This window comes from Saccopteryx bilineata, chromosome 6, assembly GCF_036850765.1.
Source record: "Saccopteryx bilineata isolate mSacBil1 chromosome 6, mSacBil1_pri_phased_curated, whole genome shotgun sequence".
NCBI lineage: Eukaryota > Metazoa > Chordata > Mammalia > Chiroptera > Emballonuridae > Saccopteryx > Saccopteryx bilineata.
The window spans coordinates 30930256-30954223 of NC_089495.1; the positions used below are offsets into that span (position 1 = coordinate 30930256).

A 23968-nucleotide genomic window follows, 5' to 3' on the forward strand; every position below is an offset into this window, starting at 1 on the left:
TGAAAAGACAACCCACTGAATGGGCTTTTGAATTTTAAGAATTTTAAATTTCTAATAATGATTTTCTCTCTGAATACTTTGCTATAGGTCATTTATACCATCAAAATTGACAGGAAAACATACACCCTCTACCTTTACAAACAGTAAGTGGGCACTTTTTTCATACAGTGATTTTAGTTTCTTAAATTTGTATAGTCATTACCCTACATTTATTTAACATATCTTCTTTGTGATTAATATCAGACTAGAATTTTAATCTTCCTCTTGAAATTTGAAATCTAATTTTCAAGTGAAATGATAATTTAATGATATAATTATTAAGGTATGTTAGATAGATTAAAATTACTCTTTGCAACTCCTTAAAATGTAACTATATTTGCAACAATAAAGGGAATAATTTCATTTGACTATATTTAGCTTTGTTTTGATGTTTTTCACATATTTATATTATTTTAAGCATTTTACTTGATATTTTTTTATTTTGCTATAGTATGTATTTTTAATGTCTTAAATATTCTATTTTCTATATTCACTCTAAGAAATGAATATTAATAACTTTTCTGTATTTTTTCTCACTTTTCTGTTTAAATTTTATCTCTCCCCTAAATAAAACCTAACAAAATTTTTGTTTATAAAAAAATGGAAAGAAAATATTGCAACTGGCAGGTCTTCTTAACTAATAGTGCTTATTTTCTTGCTCTATGTATATATTGCAACTCATTCGTAAATAGATAACATTCCATAGTATGTAATATTGATAGGTAATGAGGTTATTTTCAGGGATTGTCACTTTAGGCTCTGCAGTAAACATTCTTGTATGTATTTTCTTATATAATATAGATTTTGTTTTGTAGCCTTGATATCAAGAAATAAGTTTCTGAATTAAGAAGTATGAAAATAATTATAACAACAAAAACAACAATCATAACTGATAATATTGAACATGTACCATTTTCTGGGTACATTTCTAAGCAATATGCATTAGTAGTAACTAATTTAATTTTCACAAAACCCTCTATGGTAGGCAATCTTTATTACTCACATTTTATAGTATATTAATTTTAAAACACATTGCCAGTGTCTTTCTGAAAACATGGTAGAAGTTTGGGTTTCCAAAAGCCTGCATAGTGTACTAAAATATTCTATCTTATCTTGATACCAGTTTGTGGTTCCCTAAATAATTACTCTAAACATTTGCATTTACCTATATGTGGCTTGCCTATTCATATAGTTTTCTTGTTATTTCTCATTATTTTAATAGTCTTTAGTTTGTAGAGCAGTTTTAGGCTTACAGAGAAATTGACTGGAATATACAGGGATTTCCCGGCTCCTTAACCCACTTATGTATAGTCTCCCCCATTATCAATATCCGCCATCAAAATGATATATTGTTATAATTGATTATACTAAATTGACACATCATTATCACCCAAAGTTCATTGTTACAAATCCAATGTTTTTTATACTGGCTTTTTTTCTTTTGAATGATAAAAAATAAAATACATAACTCAGAGAATAATTTAAACAATTAGTGACACACATGTAAATGCTGTGCCTACATTATTTAAAAACAAGTATATGTGGTTCGTCTGACTAGTGGTGGCACAGTGGATGGAGTTCAAATCTCTGAGGTCACCAACTCGAGTGAGGGCTTTCCAACTTGAGCTCTGGATTTGGGCTTGAACCCAAAGGTCGCTGGCTTGAAACTAAGGTCACTGGATAAGTAAGTTTGTGTGTCTATTATCAAGAGGTAAGATATATACATTTCCCTCAGCTCCCCACCCAAACTATCCTGGCCTTGGGTCTGAACTTACCTAGGCAAGGCCAATTTCATGGGTGTGTGGTGCCACAAGACATTATGACTAGAAGGGCCCTGTACTTGGTTTAATGCTCTGCTGTTGAGATCCTGAGATTCTTAATAGTTTTGGACAAAAGTTTTCACATCTTCGTTTTGCTTTGGGCCCTACAAATTATGTAACCCATTTTGTGGCTATGTGACTTCTTTGGCCAAGAATATGTATTACCTGACTTGATTTAAACAGAAGGCTGAAAAAACTCTCATGGTTGTCAGCTTTCTATCGTGTTTGTCTGTGGTTCTCATAAGAATATTCTTGGGCCAGCTTGCTGGAAGATAGATACACATGGAGCACAGCCAAGGTGCCCTAAGCATTCCTAAATCAGGCAACATTTAGCTGAATCCCAGACCATGGAGCAAGCCTGGTCAACATGCAGTACTACCATGGCTACTCATATGTGTCCCAGAAGTGTGAGCAATAGATACTTATTTTGTTGTATGTGGTTGTGGTTGTTTTTCATGCAACATTTTGCATAGTTATTTTGTTTGAGATTCATATTGCTGTGTGCAAAATGAGTTTATTTTTAATACATATGCAGCCATCAAATGAATATATCTCATTTATTAATTATCCACCCATATTTATAGCAAAGAAAACTGTATTGTAGACATCCTTGGCCACAACTTCCTGGGTACCAGTAAAATTGATGGGTAATAAATAAGAAAATTTTTGTGTGCTATACATTGCCAATTTTTTACTTCAAAGGGTTATACCAGTTTTCACTTACACCAATAATTCAAAAGCTTTTATGTACTCTACATTTCCAACAAAATGAGTATCTATACTGATTTATTTTATTCATTTATGGATAAGAAATGTTATTTTACTGTTTTGATATGCAAGTCACTGATGAATTGTTTCAATATGCAAGTCACTGATGATTAATAATATGTATCTTTTCAAATGTTAATTGAATTGCCTTTCCCAATTTTTTGTTTTTTTCTTTTGGATTTTTATTTTTAGTCATTTGTCTTGAGTTTTTGTTTTTAATCTATGGCTTATCATTTTGCTTTTTTTTAATGATGAATTTGTGGAAACTTTTGTGTTTTTTGTTTGTTTGTTTGTTTTTCTTTTTTTTTTTTTTTTTGTATTTTTCTGAAGCTGTAAACGGGGAGAGACAGTCAGACAGACTCCCGCATGTGCTCAACCGGGATCCACCCGGCACGCCCACCAGGGGGTGACGCTCTGCCCCTCCGGGACTTCGCTCTGCCACGACCAGAGCCACTCTAGCGCCTGGGGCAGAGGCCAAGGAGCCATCCCCAGTGCCCAGTCCATCTTTGCTCCACTGGAGCCTTGGCTGCGGGAGGGGAAGAGAGAGACAGAGAGGAAGGAGGGGGGGGGGGAGTTGAGAAGCAAATGGGCGCTTCTCCTATGTGCCCTGGCCGGGAATCGAACTCGGGTACCCCGCATGCCAGGCCGACGCTCTACCGCTGAGCCAATCGGCCAGGGCGGAAACTTTTTGTTTACTCTAGATAGTAACCCTTTATCTGTTCCGTATGTTGCAAATATGCCACCCAGCCTATTGATTGTCTTCTTTCTTTATTTGTGAGATTTATTGCTATAAAAATTAAATTTTCAATTAATATTATGTTCATATTTTTTCTAAGTCCTCAGACACTTCTCTGTGTCTCTCACATTTAAATTTATATTATAATATTCCTCTAGCATATTTAAATTCTATTTACATTTAAGATGTCAATCCAATGCTTTCAGTTAACTTTACTATCTTGCATTTTTCAAGTGTTATCACTGCTTCCTTTTAATTTTTTTCTTTTACTGCACTTTTATACTGGTATTGTTTAGTTAGAATACTTTCAGATTATACTTGTCAGATAAACTATGCAGGTGGCATGCTTTCTGATTCTATGCATATTTGCAAGTGTCCCTTTTGTTTTCATAAGTATCATATTGGCCAGTTTGAGAACCATATTCTTTTGCTATGAATTTTGTAATTTGATATAGTTCATCGTAAGTAAATTTTCCAGTATGTTCTGTATGTTTTCGTGAGTGCATGTGTGCGTGTGTGTGGTATTACTTTAATCCTCTTGATATATCATAAATCCCTTCATTTGTTATTTCAATTTTAAATCCCAACATATTATTTGTCCCATGGGAAATCTGTGGTTTCATACTGAGTGTTTTGTTCTGTCCTCTATATCATAGTTTTTCTACAACTATTTCATAATCCTTTTCTTCCTGTGTATTTTACCGGTATCTGTTCTCTTTATTGGCTGGGCCTCTAATCTGGTCTCATTAACCAAATTGTCTTTGGTATATTTATTGAATTATTCAATTTTAACTTTCATGTATTTCAGATACAATGTTCTTTTTTCTTGAACTGATATCTTTTGAAAGCTTGTTAACATTTCTTTTTCTAAGGATTTTATTTATTGATTTGAGAGAGAGAGAGAGAGAGAGAAGAAGAGGGGGTGGGGGAGCAGGTAGCATCAATTCATAGTAGTTGCTTCTCATATGTGCCTTGACAGGGCAAACCTGAGGTTTCGAATTGGCAACCTCAGCATTCCAGGTCAATGCTTTATCCACTGCACCACCAAAGGTCAGGCAACTTTTCTTAAAATTATGATTATTTTCTTCAGTTCATGCTAAATGATTAGGAACTTTCTTTCTTTCCTTCTTTTCTTTCTCTCTTTCTCCCTTCCTTCTTTCCTCCCTCCCTTCCTTCCTTTTTCCCTCCCTCCCTCTCCTCCTCTTCCTCCTCCCCCTCCTCCTCCTCTTCCTTTCCTTCTTCTTCTCTTCTTCTTCTTCTTCTTCTTCTTCTTCTTCTTCTTCTTATTATTATTATTATTATTATTCCTCTTCTTCTTTTCCTTCCTTCTTCCCTCCCTCCCTCCCTCCCTCCTTCCCTCCTTTCTTTCTTTCTCTTCTTTCTGTTTCTTCCTTTTCGTATTCATTTTTACATCTTGTTTTTCTTTGAATGGTCATTTTGCTTTTTATTACTTCACTGAATAAACCAAACTGCTTTGTTGTTTCATGTAGAAACAAAAGTATATTTTGAATAACCCGGGTGAATAAACTTGCAAACTAAAGTTTTATCCTTTTAATTGTATTTGTGTCTGTTAAGTTTCCTTCTTCCTTTTTATTTTTTATCTCTGATTTCTTTTTCCTGGGGACTGCTTCTGGATTTCCATTTCCACCACCTCCATTACATGCCTATAGTTATTAACGTGTAGCTCTGGCCTTGGGCCAGAATTCATGCTCCCGGTACTTGCTCCCAAACCAACCAATGCCATTCAGAATTTTTCCTTGAAGATATATACAGTATGTAATGCAAATATCTGTTTTTTCTTAGGGAATATCTGTTTTTTCTTAGGGAAGCTCTGTAGTTTTGTTAGTTGAATGGAGGAAAGAAAAGTTATCAGGAATGAGAGAAAAAGAAACATATGGAAAAAGAAGTACTGCCTGACCTGTGGTGGTGCAACAAATAAAGCATCGACCTAGAATGCTGAGGTAGCTGGTTTGAGATCTTGGACTTGCCCGGTCAAGGCACATACAAGAAGCTACTACTATGAGAGATGATACCTGTTTCTCCTCCCTCTGTCTGTCTGTTTGTCTCTCTTTCTCTCCCTCTCTTCTCTCTAAAAATCAATAAATGAAATAAAAAAAAAAGAAGTATGGGTGACAGAAAGTACTATATGAATAGTCTAATCCCTCGCGATTCTGGCCTTAAAATGCCTTTTGGTTTTGGAATCCTGGAGTAATCCCAGTCTCCCTACAGTACATAACAGTGTTAGATTATTCCATGATAATTACTATCTTTCTGGTAAGAAGATCAAATTTCTGTAGCATGGTTATATCAGGTTTGTCTGCAGAGATTCTTTAGGTTAGCTTATGAAATCTGAGCAGAACTAGTATCTTGTTTCTAAATGAAGGCTTTAAAAACTATCCTGTACTTCTACAATTTCTTTCTCCTTTTGCTATAAGAAAGGCATGTTCCAAGGCAGGCCATGCCTTTCCCTGGGTTCTAGTACAAAGGCAGCGTGGAGCTGACCCTGCAGTAACCTTGTGGAAAGCATGCATTCTTGTAAGGCAATGAGAGTACTGTTTTGTTTGTTTGTTCTTCTACCACACAGTATAACTTCATAAAAACTAACAATAAAACATACATGTTTTTACTTTATCAATAGATGGCTACTTTAGCAAATATTATGCTAGCAAATATTATGCTATTAAATTTATTTATGGTTAAATCTAAAAGAAAAATTTGTTATGTGAATCTGAAAGCTTTGGTTTTCACTATAAATAGACTGTGTCATTACAACATTCATACTGCTATCTGGTTATACTGGTTATTATTTTATCTTATATAGATAATATGCTATCAAAAAGCAAGCTACAGTATGGAGAGATGAGTTCCTTTAATACTGGATAGATGAGCTTGAGTAATTGAAAATAAGTTTTGTTTGATTTCATGATTCTGGAAGTTACTTTTATTAATACAATTTTTATAATAAAATGCCATTTTCTTGGTTGAATTAGGTCATTTTTAGACCCCGATTTCCTGGTGTATTCATACAATAAATCAGGAACATTGTATCCACATTCTTCACTTAGAAGGGTAAGTTTGGCTTTATACTATGTAGATTATATTTTTATGTGGTTAAGGTGCCATTGGTGGGGAGAAAAGGAATGTTTTATACTCCACAGAATTATTGGGAAAACAGATTACAAATCCAAATATAATGTGTTAATTACAATAAAATTATATTGAATAGAACAACTACTTTTTAAATTTAAAATTCAGAATTACTTATCCAAGAAGGTCATTTAAACCAGTATTCGTGGGAGTTTGAGAGGAAATAAACAACAAATGGGTGAAGTAATAAAACCCCTTAACACACTGAGTAGTTTAAATTGATATATCATAGGATCTGAGTGGTGGAGGTAATGGTGGAAATTATGGAATGACCACTGGGAAAATGAGGACACAAAAGCATATTGGGTACAGAAACTGAATATGTTCACATGTGAAACATGAGAATTTGAACTGTATTGAAAAATGCAGGCAGTAGTCAAGAAAATTTTTAGAAAGTTAACTTTAGTTTGTAAGATCTTTATTTTGCCAGAACAAATAATTTGGAAGAAACAAGTGTTTGAATAGTGATTGGTCAGTTTCTATTTCTTTATTGCAACTGAGAGATTAAACATATGGTAACTGGTACAGCATCTGTCATACCCATTATCTATAAGTAGAAAGCAGAACAAAATATTGTAGATGAGGTACCTGTTTTTAGACATGAAAGGACACGTAGAGGGTGAGCCTCACATTCAACTTGGCCCTCTGGGAATAATTTCTTAAGCATAGCATAGGGTGCTGGAATAAAGCAGACCTCTAAGAGGTTGGAGTTCAAGGATGCTGGTGCAGCTGGACCTTGAACAAGACAAGACCAGAGATGAAAAAGGTCAATTGGGTGTATGTGCTTTTGGAGAGGGGAGATATCTTATGTACTTGAGTGAGGTTTAGGCTACATATATGCTGGGTAAGGCTCTAGTGAAGGATAGAGAATAAAATGAGGATGATACTACAAGTCAGTGATTTTCAACATTTTTCATCTGATGAAACATAAACTAATTACTAAAATTCCACGGCATACCAAAAAAAATTTTTTTTTGCCCATCTGACAAAAAAATAGTTATAATTTGATTCACTCACACCAGACCATTATTGTTGTGTTGGCTGTTGTCATTTTATAAATTGTCTGTCTAAGGAAAAGAGGTCAGTGCCCCTGACTAAATATATAGTTAAGTACTGCATGTTTTAAAAATTCTTGTGGCATACCAGTTGAAAATCACCACTATAGGTCAATGAGTGTTGGGAGATAATGGACTTTTCAGCCCAGGCAGAGTAGTGTGAGCGGGCATTTAGCTAAGACCAGAAAGACTAATCCTTAGGAGAAAGGGACTAGAATGAGAGATTTTTATCACTCCCATTCTTCAAACCAAAACCTAAGGCCCAGCAATGACAGGAGTAAGAAGGGTTACCATTAAATTAATCGCCTTCCAGTATGAAAGGCAATATTCTATAAAGGGCTACAACATTGTTGAGGAAAGCAATAATGCACATAAGGGCAGAAATCAATGAGAAAGGAGAAAAGAATAGAAAATACTAAAGCCCGGGAATTGTTTCCTTAAAAGGACTAAAAATTAATAACTCTAAATTAAGACCTCCAGAATAAACACTAATTCCATCAATATTAAGGATGAAAGGAGATATTATTAGTCATAGGAGAAAAATAAATATTTGGGAGTATTATAAAAGTTTTACACCAATAAAATTGATAATTTAGATGAAATGTACATTTTATTCCTCTGGAATACATGCTCAGGTGTATATTATAAGTACATTTATATTTTAAAAGAAATTACCAATATACCAATAGTATAACTATTTTACTATTTCCACTGGCAATGTATGACAGACAGAGTGTCTGTATTCTTGCCACTGTTTGATCATTATTCAAGATTTTAAAAAAAATTTAGCCAATCTGATGGATATGTAGTGATGTCTCATGTAATTTTGATTTGCATTTCCCTAATGACTAGTGATGTTAAATGTATTTTCATGTGCTATTTGTCCCCCTTTTGTGAAATAGCTATTAAATGTCTTTTACCTGTTTTCTAGTTTGATTCGTTATTTTTTATTGTTAAGTTTTGAGCAATTTATATATGCTAAATACAGATATGTGTTATGCAAATACTTTCTCCCATGTTGCAATTTGTCTTTTCATCTTTTTCATAAGGTCTTTCATTGATCAGAAATTTTTTGCTTTCTTCTGTTCTCTTGGTCTCACTGAGTATGTTTATGAGAGTTATTTTTAATTCTCTGTCAGGTGAATCATTTAACTTCATTTCATTAGGGTCAGTTTTGAAGATTTATTTTATTCCTTTGTTTGAGACATCTTTTCTTGATATTTTGGTTTTATTAATTTCCAGTGTTTGGTGTCTGCTTTATAAAAGGCTCTCCCAGTCTTCACTTTGTGGGAGGGGGTACAGAAAAGGACTCTCACAAGGCATCCTGGAAAGTGATTTTGAGGACTTCTACTAACAATTTCCCATCTTCAGGACAAAGCAGGCGCCTATTTTTTCCTCCTTTCTCTGTATTGGTCAAGAGGGAAGATCATCAGATTTATCATCCCAAACTGCTCCTATGTTCTTTCCCTGGCAACTAGATTGTGCCAGAACCATCAGTGCTTCAGGATTGGCGAAATAGATGCTTATTCTTTGGGTAATTTTGGTGAAGTGGAGGCACTGCATGCATAGATCAACCCTTTCCAACCCCAAGAGGAAGCAGAGAGCTGGGATTTTTTTCATCTGCTTGCTCTGTGCAGAGTGGAGTTGGAGATAAATCAGTGGTGTCTAGTAGCCATCATCTCCATTGTTGCCTGGGTGGCTAGACTTTGCTGAGCTCATCAGAGCTCCAGAACTAGAGTTACAGATACTAGTTCTTTGGGTAGCCCTTCAGAAACATTAGATCAGGCACTAGACTTGTGAACAAACTGCCTTCCTCCCCTGAATCAAGCTGCGACCTAGAGGATTTCTTTCTAATCATATGGCAGTGCATTGGGGCAGAGTCTCTGGTGAAAGCATATCCCTAGCCTTCTTACTGGCTTTGATAAATCTGATTTTGCATTCTTCCAGGATGTACAGGAAGCTTTCAATTAATTCCTGATTTCTCATAAAGGGTTTTTGTTTGTGAATTGTTGCTAAATTACTGTGTTTGTTGAAGGATAGAAGAGCCGGGGCTTCCCAATCCACCATTTTTTTTTTTTTACCAGAATTTCATTTTATTACTTATTGAAACAATTTTTTATAGCTGATTTAAAAATCTTTGTCTTGACAGTTTCAACATGTGGCTCATCTCAATATTGGCATCAATTGGTTATCTTTCATCACTTTTGCTATGATTTTCTTGGTTTTGGTATAGTATGTGATTTTCAGTTGTATGTTTGACATTTAAATCATTTAAATTTGAAAGCAGTCATCCAGTTTAAGTGTAGATTTAGTGTGTTCTGTTGTTTCAGTGACAATTTAGCTATCTTCTAAATTGTCTTTTGATATTATTATTTTGTGTTCTGCTGTAGTTCCTGTTGGATCTTTGCTGTTGCAGCCTATAGTGTTATAAGGTACTTTGCTGGGCCAATTTGTATAGCTAGGTGGGGTTGGGTGATGAAAAATCTATGAGATGGAGAGTTTTTTTCTCTGGCTGTTCTTCAGCCACTGAAGTCAATACACTTTTCATTTTATCTCTGCTAGAGTCTCAGTTAAAAAAGAATCTAACTGGGTTAATTGTCACTGCTTAGAGTTGGAGATGTTGGGAAATCTCTCATGAGGATCATTTTCTCTGACTGGATGCAAGGTCTGGAACTGAATCTGTGTAGGGTTCAGGAAACCTCCTTTGGGAAGAGCTTGTAGCTACAACAGCTGCTGGCACCAGTGTAGGTGGAGGTAGCAGCAGCTGTTGCTAGGCAAGGAGCATGATGTGTTCAGCTGCTGTCAGTGGGAAGGAATAGTGGTTAAGCTTAGTTTTGAGAAAAAGCAAATAGTTACTTACGGATGGAGGTGTATCTCTGGAAGCTTAAGAGGCATTAGCAAATTCACAGGAGAGAATGTGATAATACTAAATTTTTAATAGCATGAATTAACAAAGGAACAGGATTGATTCTAAAGATCACTAGACTTTTAAGGGAAGAGAAGAGAATAATTTCTAAAAGAATATTGGGGGAGAACCTGGGAAGACTAATGCTATGAAAGTTCATGGAGATGAGAGTTTGAACTAAGGATGATCAATGTGGTAAAATATTAAAGAGAAAAATATCTGAGGAAATGTAGGGTAACAGAAGAAATAAGTGGGGTGATCACAATTAAAGTCAAATTAAAATGTTTAATTACTTCAAATTAGCAATTATAGACTATACAGTCAAGAAATGCAACTGAAAAAAATAAAACTTCTGTTAAAATTTATTTCTTTACTTATTTATTTGTTCACTCATTCATTTATTCTGACTAGTGTTATAAATATTTGTGTACAAATTTTTATTAAAAAAACCTTTCAATTTTTTTTGGTATATGCTTAGAAATAGATTTGCTGGGCCATATAATAATTCTATTTTACTTTATGAGGAACCTCCAAACTGTTTTTCCAATTGGTAGCACCATTTAACATTTCCAGTAGCAATGTTCAAGAGTTCCATTTACTTCACATCTCCCCTAACACTTATTATTTTTCATTTTTAATTAGTCATTCTAGTGCATATGAAGTAGTTACTAACTTTGGTTTTTATTTGCATTTCTCTAATGAGTGATGTTGAACATCTTTTCAAGTGTTTTTTGGACATTTGTGTATGTACTTTGGAAAAATGACTACTTAAGCCTTTTGGAATTTTTAAATTGTTATTTTTCTTTTTGATGTTGAATTGGGCACTAGACTTTTATCAGTTGTATGACTATATTTTCTCCTATATGAGTTATCTCTTCTAGATAATGTCCTTTGATGTGCAAAAGTTTTTGTAATTTTAATAAACTCATTTATTTATTTATTTTTGTTGTTTATGCTTTAGGTATCAGGTCTAAGAAACTATTGCCCATTGCCATATATAACTTTATGAATATTTACCCCTATAATTTTTTGCAAGGGTTTTATAGTTTCAGCTCTTATATTTGGACGTTTGATCCCTTTTGGTTTATTTTTTGTATATAGTGTGAAATAATGTTCTAATATTATCTTTTGCATATGGATATTCAATTTTCCTAGCACAATATGATGAAGAGACGATTCTTTTCCCATTGGATAATCTTGGAAGTCTTGTAAAAATCTATTAATTATAGATGGATGAGTTTATTTCTGAGCTCTTAATTCTATTGCATTGGTCTGTATGTCTCTCTTATTATAGTACCACATTGTTTTGATTACTGTAGCTTTATAATTAATTTATATTATCAAAAATTCTTAATCACTTTTAATTTAGTTATATATATTTTTATTACTGAGTTGTAATAGCTTTATTTATATCTCCAATACAAGTTCTTTCTAAAACATATGTACTGTACATAAATACAGAACAGACTGATGATTGCTGAAAGGAAAGGAGATTAGGGACTGAGTAATAAAAGTAAAAGAATTAAGAAATAAAAATTGAAAGGGATGACGTCAGAGTAATGGCGGGGTAGGAAGCGATACCGATAAATCTCCCCCAAAACTCAACAAGATCTTCAACCAGAAACAGAAAAACCTATACTTGGAGCCTCCAGATGCTTCGCAATACACCCAAAGGTATGGTTGAGTGAAAAATTGGCTAAATATATAACCAAACCCCGAAGGAAATAGGGAGTAAGAAATGCTCCGCCTTCCTCACTAACCTAAACAGGGCGGCTTTCTCTGGTAACTGTGAATATAGAAACTGAGGTGGGCAAAGGGGGTGAATAGATCCAGGCTGCGGCATAAATGGCCGAATCAGGCTGTGGCACGGAGATCCAAGCCGAGGAAAAACTGATCCTGTGACAACCCGGGCAATACAAGCTAACACTCGCGCCAAACCCAAACAAAGAAAGACAAGTGGAGTGGCCATTTTACCCGGTCTCCTGGTCGGCATGCGCGCAGTTAGTGGGCAAGAGATTTCTTCCTAGGCCCCAGGAGTGGGTGCCCGTGTTGCCCCACGGAGAGGCAGGGTCAGAGGCCTTTCTGTGGGCCGAGGGCAGAGTCTCTGGGCAGCCCCAGCGCCCTGGGAAAGCCACGCACGGGAGGGAGTGAGAACTAATTCCAATGGTGGAGATTTTCCGTGCTGGAGGGGGTTTCACTCAGAGGGAAATGCGGCCGGCCTCATATCCTGGTTTGCGCGCGCAGATAGTGAATGAGAGAGTCCTCCGAGTGCCTCGGTAGTGCGCGCCCGTGTTATCGCACAGAGGGGCAGAGTCAGGGGCCTTTGTGTGGGCCAAAGCGGAATCTTGGGCCGCCCCAGCGCCTTGCAAAAGCCACGCAGGGGGACGGAGCGAGACTCAATTCCAACGCTGCAACTTTTCCCTGCGGTTGGGGGTTTTACTCAGAGCTTGAGACTGCTGGCCGGATATCCTGGTCACAGACAGTGAGTGAGAGTTTCCTCCAAGGGCCCTGGAAGTGGGCGCCTGTCTGTGTTACCGGACAGAGTGGCAGAGCCAGAGGTCTTTGAGTGGGCGGAAGCCCCGCCTGATTATGCTAGCAGCTCTGACTGAGCCTTACCCAAAGCCCTGTGCTGAGTGGAAATAGAGTGGGGAGTTGCCAGCTCTTTGAGCCTCTTACTATCCAGGCAGAGGCAGCAGCAACCCCATAGCTGGATTATCAGGCTACTAATTGAGGAAGGAAAAACTAGGAGAGAGGCTCCAGGAACACGGATTCTCTCACTGTCGGAGCCTATAAATGCTAATGAGCCTCGACTGCCAACGAGACTAAAGCACAATACATGACATTGCCATAGAGACTTATCAACTGCAAACCTCTACCTGAGCGTGCCAAAGGGGCAGAACCCGGGGTACAGAGTCACCGACCAGGAAGAGGGAGAGAAAAGAAAAAGCAAGAAGATAACCTCTCAAAATCAAGAATAATCTGCAGACTTTATAACCTATCCCATTTTATTATATTTGTTCGTTTGTTTCTCTTATCTTCATTCTTGATACTTTTTTTTCCTCCTCCAATTTGGCCGATTAACTCTCTGCCGGTCTTTCTCTCTCCTCTCCTTGAACTACACTACCCATAAGTGTTACATCTCCCATTATCTTTTCTCTTCTCTTCCTTTCTCTCTATGAGGGTTGCACTCCAAAACCCTTAACTCTCTCTCTCTCTCTCTCCTTTCTTTTTTCTTCTTTTAGTGGTTCCCTCTTTTTTTCTCTCTCTCTTTCTTTTCTCCCTCTATATTAGTTTCTTCCTTTCTCCTTTACATCTCCTCTCATTCAAACTTCAATAACAAACAAATTATCTTATCTGGGACTCAAACTTATGTTTGTGGCATTTTGGGGGGTTTTACTTCACCTTTTTAACTCACTAGCAGTGCTCCCATCCCTGGCTCTCCATATTATCTAGTTCTTGTTCCACTAAATACAATAGTAATTTTTTAATTTGTCCCCCCATTTTTTCATTTTCCTCTTATTCCTCTCATCATAACTCTTAGACAACCAACACCTAAAAGCAAATCATTTTATTCTTGACCCAAATTTTTTCCTTATTTGCTTTGTATGTGGGTCCATACGCTCTTTTTTTTTCTTTTTTCTTTTTTTTTTGCCCCTTTATCACTTTTCCCCAATTCAGGCCCTACATCACAGGCATTGTTTGTTATAATTCACAGTTCACCACAAGATTTTCTCAAGAAAGAGGGGAGAGGAGAGGAGAGGAAAAAAGGAGGGGGGGAATAATTTCCTTTTTTAAAAATTTTTATTTCATTTTATTTTTCTTTATTTCATTATTAATTTTTTTTAAAAAAAACTTTTCGATTTTTTATTTTTTTATTATTTTATTATTTTTTTAAACTTTTTATTCTTTATTAAATCTCATTAATACTATCAACAAAACCACCCTCAGATGCCATTAAGGAAGAGAAAATCGAATATCATGGATACAAAAGAAAGAGAGGTAACACAGCTAGATGAGGAAAAATATATGGAGAAAAAATTTAATATATTGGAAACCTTGGAGCTAAATGACAGAGAATTCAAGATAGAAATCCTAAAAATCCTCTGAGATATATAAGAAAACACAGAAAGGCAATTTAGGGAGCTCAGAAAACAACTCAATGAACACAAAGAATATATGTCCAAGGAAATTGAAACTATAAAAACAAATCAAACAGAGATGAAAAACTCAATTCACGACCTGAAAAACGAAGTAACAAGCTTAGCTAATAGAACAGGTCAGATAGAAGAGAGGATTAGTGAAATAGAAGACAAGCAACTTGAGGCACAACAGAGAGAAGAAAGAAACTCAAAAATTAAAAAAAATGAGATAGCCCTACAAGAATTATCTGACTCCATCAAAAAGAATAACATAAGAATAATAGGTATATCAGAGGGAGAAGAGAGAGAAAATGGAATGGAGAACATACTCAAACAAATAATAGATGAGAACTTCCCAAGCCTGTGGAAAGAACTAAAGCCTCAAGTTCAAGAAGCAAACAGAACTCCAAGTTTTCTTAACCCCAACAAACCTACTCCAAGGCATATCATAATGAAATTGACACAAACCAACAGCAAAGAAAAAATTCTCAAGGCAGCCAGGGAAAAGAAGAATACAATATATAAAGGAAGGCCCATTAGATTATCATCAGATTTCTCAGCAGAAACTCTACAAGCTAGAAGAGAGTGGACCCCAATATTTAAAGTCCTGAAAGAGAGGAACTTTCAGCCACGAATACTATACCCATCAAAGCTATCTTTCAAATATGAAGGAGAAATAAAAACATTCACAGATACAGAAAAGATGAGGGAATTTATCATCAGAAAACCCCCACTCCAGGAATTACTAAAGGGGGTTCTCCAATCAGATACAAAGAACAAAAAAAAAAACAGAGCCACAAGTAAAAGCTCCAAGAAGAACACAATAAAACCAAATTTAAACTGTGACAACAACAAAAAGAAAGAGGGGGAGAAGATGGAGATTAACAGTAGCAAAGGACGATGGAGTGCAAAAGTACTCACAAAATAGTTCGCTACAATGAACAGGGTAGGGACCCTTTTCATTACTCAAAGGTAACCACCATTGAAAAAACCACCACAGAAGCACATGAGATAAAAAAGATAACAACAGAGAAAAGATGTATGGAATACAACCAAATAAAAACAAAAGATAGAAAAACGAAAGAGAAGGATCAAACAAGACACAAAACTAACAGAAAGCAAGATATAAAATGGCAATAGGGAACTCACAAGTATCAATAATTACACTAATGTAAACGGATTAAACTCACCAATAAAAAGGCACAGAGTAGCAAAATGGATTACAAAAGAAAATCCAACTGTATGCTGCCAACAGGAAACTCATCTAAGTAACAAGGATAAAAACAAATTCAAAGTGAAAGGCTGGAAAACAATACTCCAAGCAAATAACATCCAAAAAAAAGCAGGTGTAGCAATACTCATATCGGATAATGCTGACTACAAGACAGGAAAAGTACTCAGAGACAAAAATGGCCATTTCATAATGGTTAAGGGGACACTGAATCAAGAAGACATAACAATTCTTAATATATATGCACCAAACCAAGGAGCACCAAAATATATAAGACAGCTACTTATTGATCTTAAAACAAAAACTGACAAAAACACAATCATACTTGGAGACCTCAATACACCGCTGACGGCTCTAGATCGGTCATCCAAACAGAGAATCAACAAAGACATAGTGGCCTTAAACAAAACACTAGAGCACCTGGATATGATAGACATCTACAGGACATTTCATCCCATAGTGACTGAGTATACATTTTTCTCCAGTGTACATGGATCATTCTCAAGAATTGACCATATGTTGGGCCACAAAAACAACATCAGCAAATTCAGAAAAATTGAAGTTGTACCAAGCATATTTTCTGATCATAAAGCCTTGAAACTAGAATTCAACTGCAAAAAAGAGGAAAAAAATCCCACAAAAATGTGGAAACTAAACAACATACTTTTAAAAAATTAAATGGGTCAAAGAGGAAATAAGTGCAGAGATCAAAAGATATATACAGACTAATGAAAATGACAGTACAACATATCAGAATCTATGGGATGCAGCAAAAGCAGTGATAAGAGGGAAGTTCATATCACTTCAGGCATATATGAACAAACAAGAGAGAGCCCAAGTGAACCACTTAACTTCCCACCTTAAGGAACTAGAAAAAGAAGAACAAAGACAACCCAAAACCAGCCAAAGAAAGGAGATAATAAAAATCAGAGCAGAAATAAATGAATTAGAGAACAGAAAAACTATAGAAAAAATTAATAGAACAAGGAGCTGGTTCTTTGAAAAGATCAACAAAATTGACAAACCCTTGGCAAGACTTACCAAGCAAAAAGGAGAAAGAACTCATATAAACAAAATCCAAAATGAAAGAGGAGAAATCACCACGGACACCGTAGATATACAAAGAATTATTGTAGAATACTATGAAAAACTTTATGCCACTAAATTCAACAACCTAGAAGAAATGGATAAATTCCTAGAACAATACAACCTTCCTAGACTGAGTCAAGAAGAAGCAGAAAGCCTAAACAGACCTATCAGTAGAGAAGAAATAGAAAAAACCATTAAAAACCTCCCCAAAAATAAAAGTCCAGGCCCTGACGGCTATACCAGCAAATTTTATCAAACATTCAAAGAAGAATTGGTTCCTATTCTACTCAAAGTCTTCCAAAAAATTGAAGAAGAAGCAATACTTCCAAACACATTTTATGAGGCCAACATAACCCTCATACCAAAACCAGGCAAGGATGGCACAAAAAAAGAAAACTACAGACCAATATCTCTAATGAATACAGATGCTAAAATACTAAACAAAATACTAGCAAATCGAATACAACAACATATTAAAAAAATAATACATCATGATCAAGTGGGATTCATCCCAGAATCTCAAGGATGGTTCAACATACGTAAAACGGTTCATGTAGTACATCATATCAACAAAACAAAGAACAAAAACCACATGATCTTATCAATAGACGCAGAAAAGGCTTTCGATAAAATACAACACAATTTTATGTTTAAGACTCTCAACAAAATGGGTATAGAAGGAAAATATCTCAACATGATAAAGGCCATATATGATAAACCATCAGCTAACATCATATTAAATGGCACTAAACTGAAGGCTTTCCCCCTTAAATCAGGAACAAGACAGGGTTGTCCACTCTCTCCACTCTTATTTAATGTGGTACTAGAGGTTCTAGCCAGAGCAATCAGATAAGACAAAGAAATAAAAGGCATCCATATCGGAAAAGAAGAAGTAAAGGTATCACTCTTTGCAGATGATATGATCCTATACATCGAAAACCCCAAAGAATCCACAAAAAGACTACTAGAAACAATAAGGCAATTCAGTAAGGTCGCAGGATACAAAATTAACATACAGAAGTCAATAGCCTTTCTATATGCCAACAATGAAACAACTGAGAAGGAACTCAAAAGAATAATCCCCTTCACGATTGCAACAAAAAAAATAAAATACTTAGGAATAAACATAACAAAGAATGTAAAGGACTTATATAATGAAAACTATAAACCATTGTTAAGGGAATTCGAAAAAGATATAATGAGATGGAAGAATATACCTTGTTCTTGGCTAGGAAGAATAAATATAATCAAGATGGCTATATTACCCAAAGCAATATACAAATTTAATGCAATTCCCATCAAACTTCCAATGACGTTTTTTAAAGAAATAGAGCAAAAAATCATCAGATTTATATGGAACTATAAAAATCCCCGAATAGCCAAAGCAATTCTAAAGAAAAAGAATGAAGCTGGGGGCATTATAATACCTGACTTCAAACTCTATTATAGGGCCACGACAATCAAAACAGCATGGTATTGGCAGAAAAATAGACACTCAGACCAATGGAACAGAATAGAAAGTCCAGAAATAAAACCACGTATATATAGTCAAATAATTTTTGATAAAGGGGCCAACAACACACAATGGAGAAAAGAAAGCCTCTTCAATAAATGGTGTTGGGAAAACTGGAAAGCCACATGCAAAAGAATGAAACTGGACTACAGTCTCTCCCCCTGTACAAAAATTAACTCAAAATGGATCAAAGATCTAAATATAAGACCTGAAACAATTAAGTACATAGAAGAAGACATAGGTACTCAACTCATGGACCTCGGTTTTAAAGAGCATTTTATGAATTTGACTCCAATGGCAAGAGAAGTGAAGGCAAAAATTAATGAATGGTACTACATCAGACTAAGAAGTTTTTGCTCAGCAAGAGAAACTGATAACAAAATAAACAGAAAGCCAACTAAATGGGAAATGATATTTTCAAACAACAGCTCAGATAAGGGCCTAATATCCAAAATATACAAAGAACTCATAAAACTCAACAACAAACAAACAAACAATCCAATAAAAAAATGGGAAGAGGATATGAACAGACACTTCTCCCAGGAAGAAATACAAATGGCCAACAGATATATGAAAAGATGCTCATCTTCTTTAGCTATTAGAGAAATGCAAATCAAAACGGCAATGAGATACCACCTCACACCTGTTTCGATTAGCTGTTATTAGCAAGTCAGGTAATAGCAAATGTTGGAGAAGCTGTGGATAAAAAGGAACCTTCATACACTGTTGGTGGGAATGTAAAGTAGTACAACCATTATGGAAGAAAGTATGGTGGTTCCTCAAAAAACTGAAAATAAAACTACCTTATGACCCAGCAATCCCTCTACTGGGTATATATCCCAAAAACTCAGAAGCATTGATACGTAAAGACACATGCAGCCCCATGTTTATTGCAGCATTGTTCACAGTGGCCAGGACAAGGAAACAACTAAAAAGCCCGTCAATAGATGACTGGATAAAGAAGTTGTGGCACATATACACTATGGAATACTACTCAGCCATAAGAAATGATGACATCGGAACATTTACAGCAAAATGGTGGGACCTTGATAACATGATACGAAGCAAAATAAGTAAATCAGAGAAAACCAGGAACTGCATTATTCCATACGTAGGTGGGACATAAAAGTGAAACTAAGAGACATTGATAAGAGTGTGGTGGTTACGGGGGGAGGGGGGAATGGGATAGGGAAAGGGGGAGGGGGAGGGGCACAAAGAAAACTAGATAGAAGGTGACAGAGGACAATCTGACTTTGGGTGATGGGTATGCAACATAATTGAACGGCAAGATAACCTGGACTTGTTATCTTTGAATATATGTATCCTGATTTATTGATGTCACCCCATTAAAAAAATAAAATTATTTAAAAAAAAAAGAAATAAAAATTGGTAGTTACAAAATAATCTCAGGAATGTGGAGTACAGCATAGAAAATATAGTCAATATAATTGTAGTTACTATGTATGGTGCTAGGTGGGTACTAAAAATATCAAGAGAAACACGTTGTAAAGTATAACTACTATGCTGTACACCTAATGTTGGTACAAAATAATATTAATGTGAACTGGAATTGAAAAATAAAATTTATATTAAGAATAAGAAAATGTATGTACTGTGAATCATTTCATCTAGACCATGCTTTCCTTTTAATTTCTTCAATGATGTTTTGTTAAAAATTGATATACCTTATTATTTTTAGCAAATTTAGCTTTAAGAAAGATAAAGTAGAAAGTACAGAAAATTCTCCTATACCCTCCCAGCCGCTTAGTTACCCTATTACTAACATCTTGTGTTAGTGTGGGATTTGGGTTATAATTTATGAGCCAATATTTATACCTTACCATCAGTTAAATCTTATACCTTAAAATAGGATTTATTCTTTTTTCTGTTTTTGTTCTACTTGTTTGTTTATTTTGGGTTTTTTTTAGATTCAATTGTTGATTATGTATTTTTTGCCATTTTATTGCTTACATTTTTAATCTTTTTTTTCCCTTCTCTTTCTTCTTAAGGAAGACCCTTTAACATTTCATGTAATATTAGTTAGGTGGTGAAAAACACCCTTAGCTTTTTCTTGGCTAGGAAGATCTTTATATGTCCTTCAATTCTAAAAGCTTCTGTCAAAATTGCAGAATTTAGAATTATAGCAAGGATTATTATGAGGGATTCATAGGCAGGAGAAGTTTTAGATGAAGAGACTGTAAATAGATTAAAAATGGGATATCTGCTGAATAATATTGTTTAGTGGCTAAATCTGCATGGTTTATAATGTCTAGGAACTTAGAATAAAACCAAAATTTACTTTGTTCCTGAATGTATTTTGATTTACCTCTGTTTAGGAGCATTGCTTTTATCAAGGGTATGCCAAAGAAATTCCAAATTCGGCTGTGACAATTAACACTTGTTCTGGACTCAGGTAATGGCATGTTTGAGGGATGTATATGATTGATAATACTTTAATTTTTAGAAATCCTTTCATTGTAACCCTTTAATTTTTAGAAATTTAAGAAAATATAGGCTTTGATTGAGTTTCTTTTCATATCCTATCTTTTCTCATCTTCCTCTTATCATTTTCTATGTTTTCTTGTCTCTTTCTTAGGCTAACAGTCATAAAATTTATTCAGAACAACCGAACAGTATAAAAATATTCACATTTAGTAACCACGCTAGAACCACACTGACTGGTAAATGCCATAATAAACAGAAGGTATAAAATTGTATTGAAAGTAAATTTGAGTAAGATGGGACGATTCTTAGATTATATTAGACCATAAAAATCACTATCAGATTTCTATAAAATGTTCTTAGTGTTGATTTACATTTCTCAGTGGGATATCTATATTAATTTCCATTATGTCTTTACATCTGTTTAAATATTCAGGGGATTATTACAGTTGGAGAATGTCAGTTATGGTATTGAACCATTGGAATTGGCGGCTACGTATGAGCATATGCTTTATCAAATAACAAACAATAAAGATTTTCTCTCCTTACAAGAAAATTATCCTATGACCCAAATGGTAGATCAGTCCTACAGGATTCTTGTGAAATCAGAAGTAAGCTACTATTTTTTGAAATCTTCATTTTGCTACTTTTGATAAACTTACTTACATTGAAATGTGTTACATTTAGGAAACAAATATAAACATTGATTATATTAAAAACATTCTCTTATATGGTATTTAAGTATTATATGAATATATTATATAAATAAAAATATTTATATAAAACTTAGGGAATGTAATAGATATAAACACACATTCTTACATTTTCTTATGCAAGTTATATTTATGAGTATATACACAGTTGCATCGTTACTGAATTTGCATCCTACTAATAGAATGATACTCAAATGTGCCGATTATTATTTTGTCAGTGTTTTCCTTTCTAATACATATTTTTTCATTGTAAAAATAGTATTATTTTGATAGAAAATTTAAAGTTGAAAAAAATCGAGAGGTTGTTCCAATATCATTGTCTAGAATTGTTCTTCGAATTTTGGAATATGGACTGATTCTTTTAATATACCTACTTATAACTGTGGATTTAAAAATGCATAGATTGTAACGATATAACCATGCATGTTTCTTTGAAATTTCATTTTTACTATTAAGATAATGCATATATCTACTTAATTAAATTATTTTACATTAATTATTTTTAATTAAATAATATTTTTAACATTGATTAAAATATTAGGTATATTCATAATTACTAAAAATAAGAATGGACCATAATGCCATTGTTTAGAGGTAAATGCTGTTGTGCCATCAACTTCAATTATTTTTTTTTTTTGTATTTTTCTGAAGCTGGAAACGGGGAGAGACAGACAGACTCCTGCATGTGCCCGACTGGGATCCACCCGGCACATCCACCAGGGGGCGATGCTCTGCCCCTCTGGGGCGTCGCTCTGTTGCGACCAGAGCCACTCTAGCACCTGGGGCTGATGCCAGGGAGCCATCCCCAGCGCCCAGACCATCTTTGCTCCAATGGAGCCTCGCTGCAGGAGGGGAACAGAGAGACAGAGAGGAAGGAGAGGGGGAGAGGTAGAGAAGCAGATGGGCGCTTCTCCTGTGTGCCCTGGTGGGGAATCAAACCCGGGACTTATGCACGCCAGGCCAACGCTCTACCATTGAGCCAACCGGCCAGAGCCAACTTCAATTATTTTTATTTAAGTTTTTAGAGAGACAGACAGAGAGACAATAAGGGAGAGAGAGATGAGAAATGTCAACTGTGGTTGCATCATTTTAGTTGTTCATTGATTGCTTCTCATACGTACATTAACCCCAGGGGCTCAAGCCAAGCCTGTGACCCCTTTCTCAAGCCAGCAATCTTGGGCTTCAAGCCAGCAACATCTGGGCTCAAGCCAGCGACCATGGGGTCATATTATTTATCCCATGCTCAAGCCAGAGACCCCCACACTCAAGCTGGATGAACTCACACTCAAGTTGGCGACCTTGAGGTTTTGAACCTGGGACCTCAGTGTCCACGTTGATGCTCTATCCACTGCAACAGCACTGATCAGGCTGCAATTATTTTAATGTATACTCTATTATACTTTTTTATATGTATATGCATAAACTTAAAATTTATTGTTTTATAGAATTATGTCATATTTTGCATAGCTATAATTTTGCTTCAATCAAGAAATAAACTTCATAAATGTACCAAAATTTTGAACAATCATGCTTTGCTTATAAATACTTGCAATCTAAGGGTAAATATATTTTCAAAGTTTTTTTACTTAATTTTCTTACCTCCCTCTTTAAGAAAATTTATACAATTTTACATTTTACCATTAGTGGTTAACTAAATCCCTGTCCACATGTTCTCATTAAATTGGAAATCATTTTAAAGAGAAGCCAAACAAATAGCAATAAATGAAACTGGAATTTAATTTATGATAATCTCCATTTCACTCTTGCTCTAATTTGATTTTATTTATTTTGGCAAAGATATTGGTTCCAATACAAATTAATACAACTGCCCTTTCAGAAAACCATAAAAATGATAAAACATCATTTATATAGATACAAAAAATTTATTTTTATTTATTTATTTATTTATTTCATTTTTCTGAAGCTGGAAACGGGGAGAGACAGTCAGACAGACTCCCGCATGCGCCCGACCGGGATCCACCCGGCACGCCCACCATGGGGCAACGCTCTGCCCACCAGGGGGCGATGCTCTGCCCATCCTGGGTGTCGCCATGTTGCGACCAGAGCCACTCTAGCGCCTGAGGCAGAGGCCACAGAACCATCCCCAGCGCCCGGGCCATCTTTGCTCCAATGGAGCCTTGGCTGCGGGAGGGGAAGAGAGAGACAGAGAGGAAAGCGCGGCGGAGAGGTGGAGAAGCAAATGGGCGCTTCTCCTGTGTGCCCTGGCCGGGAATCGAACCCAGGCCCTCTGCACGCTAGGCTGACGCTCTACCGCTGAGCCAACCGGCCAGGGCCAAAAAATTTATTTTTAATGCAACTAAGATATGAGCACAATGTTTATGCCATTTCTGGAAGCCACCAACATGTTGTA

General features: G+C 35.5%; 1 protein-coding gene across 1 annotated transcript in view; it reads left to right on the top strand.

Moving 5' to 3' along the window:
* LOC136309277 (A disintegrin and metallopeptidase domain 3-like) overlaps window positions 1-23968 on the top strand; it is an 88364-nt gene that overhangs the window by 8249 nt on the left and 56147 nt on the right. The window contains exons 3-6 of the mRNA XM_066237505.1: window positions 88-143; window positions 6354-6432; window positions 20779-20855; window positions 21321-21495. Of these exons, the coding sequence (XP_066093602.1) occupies window positions 88-143; window positions 6354-6432; window positions 20779-20855; window positions 21321-21495 (387 nt within the window). The remainder of the gene's footprint in view (window positions 1-87; window positions 144-6353; window positions 6433-20778; window positions 20856-21320; window positions 21496-23968) is intronic.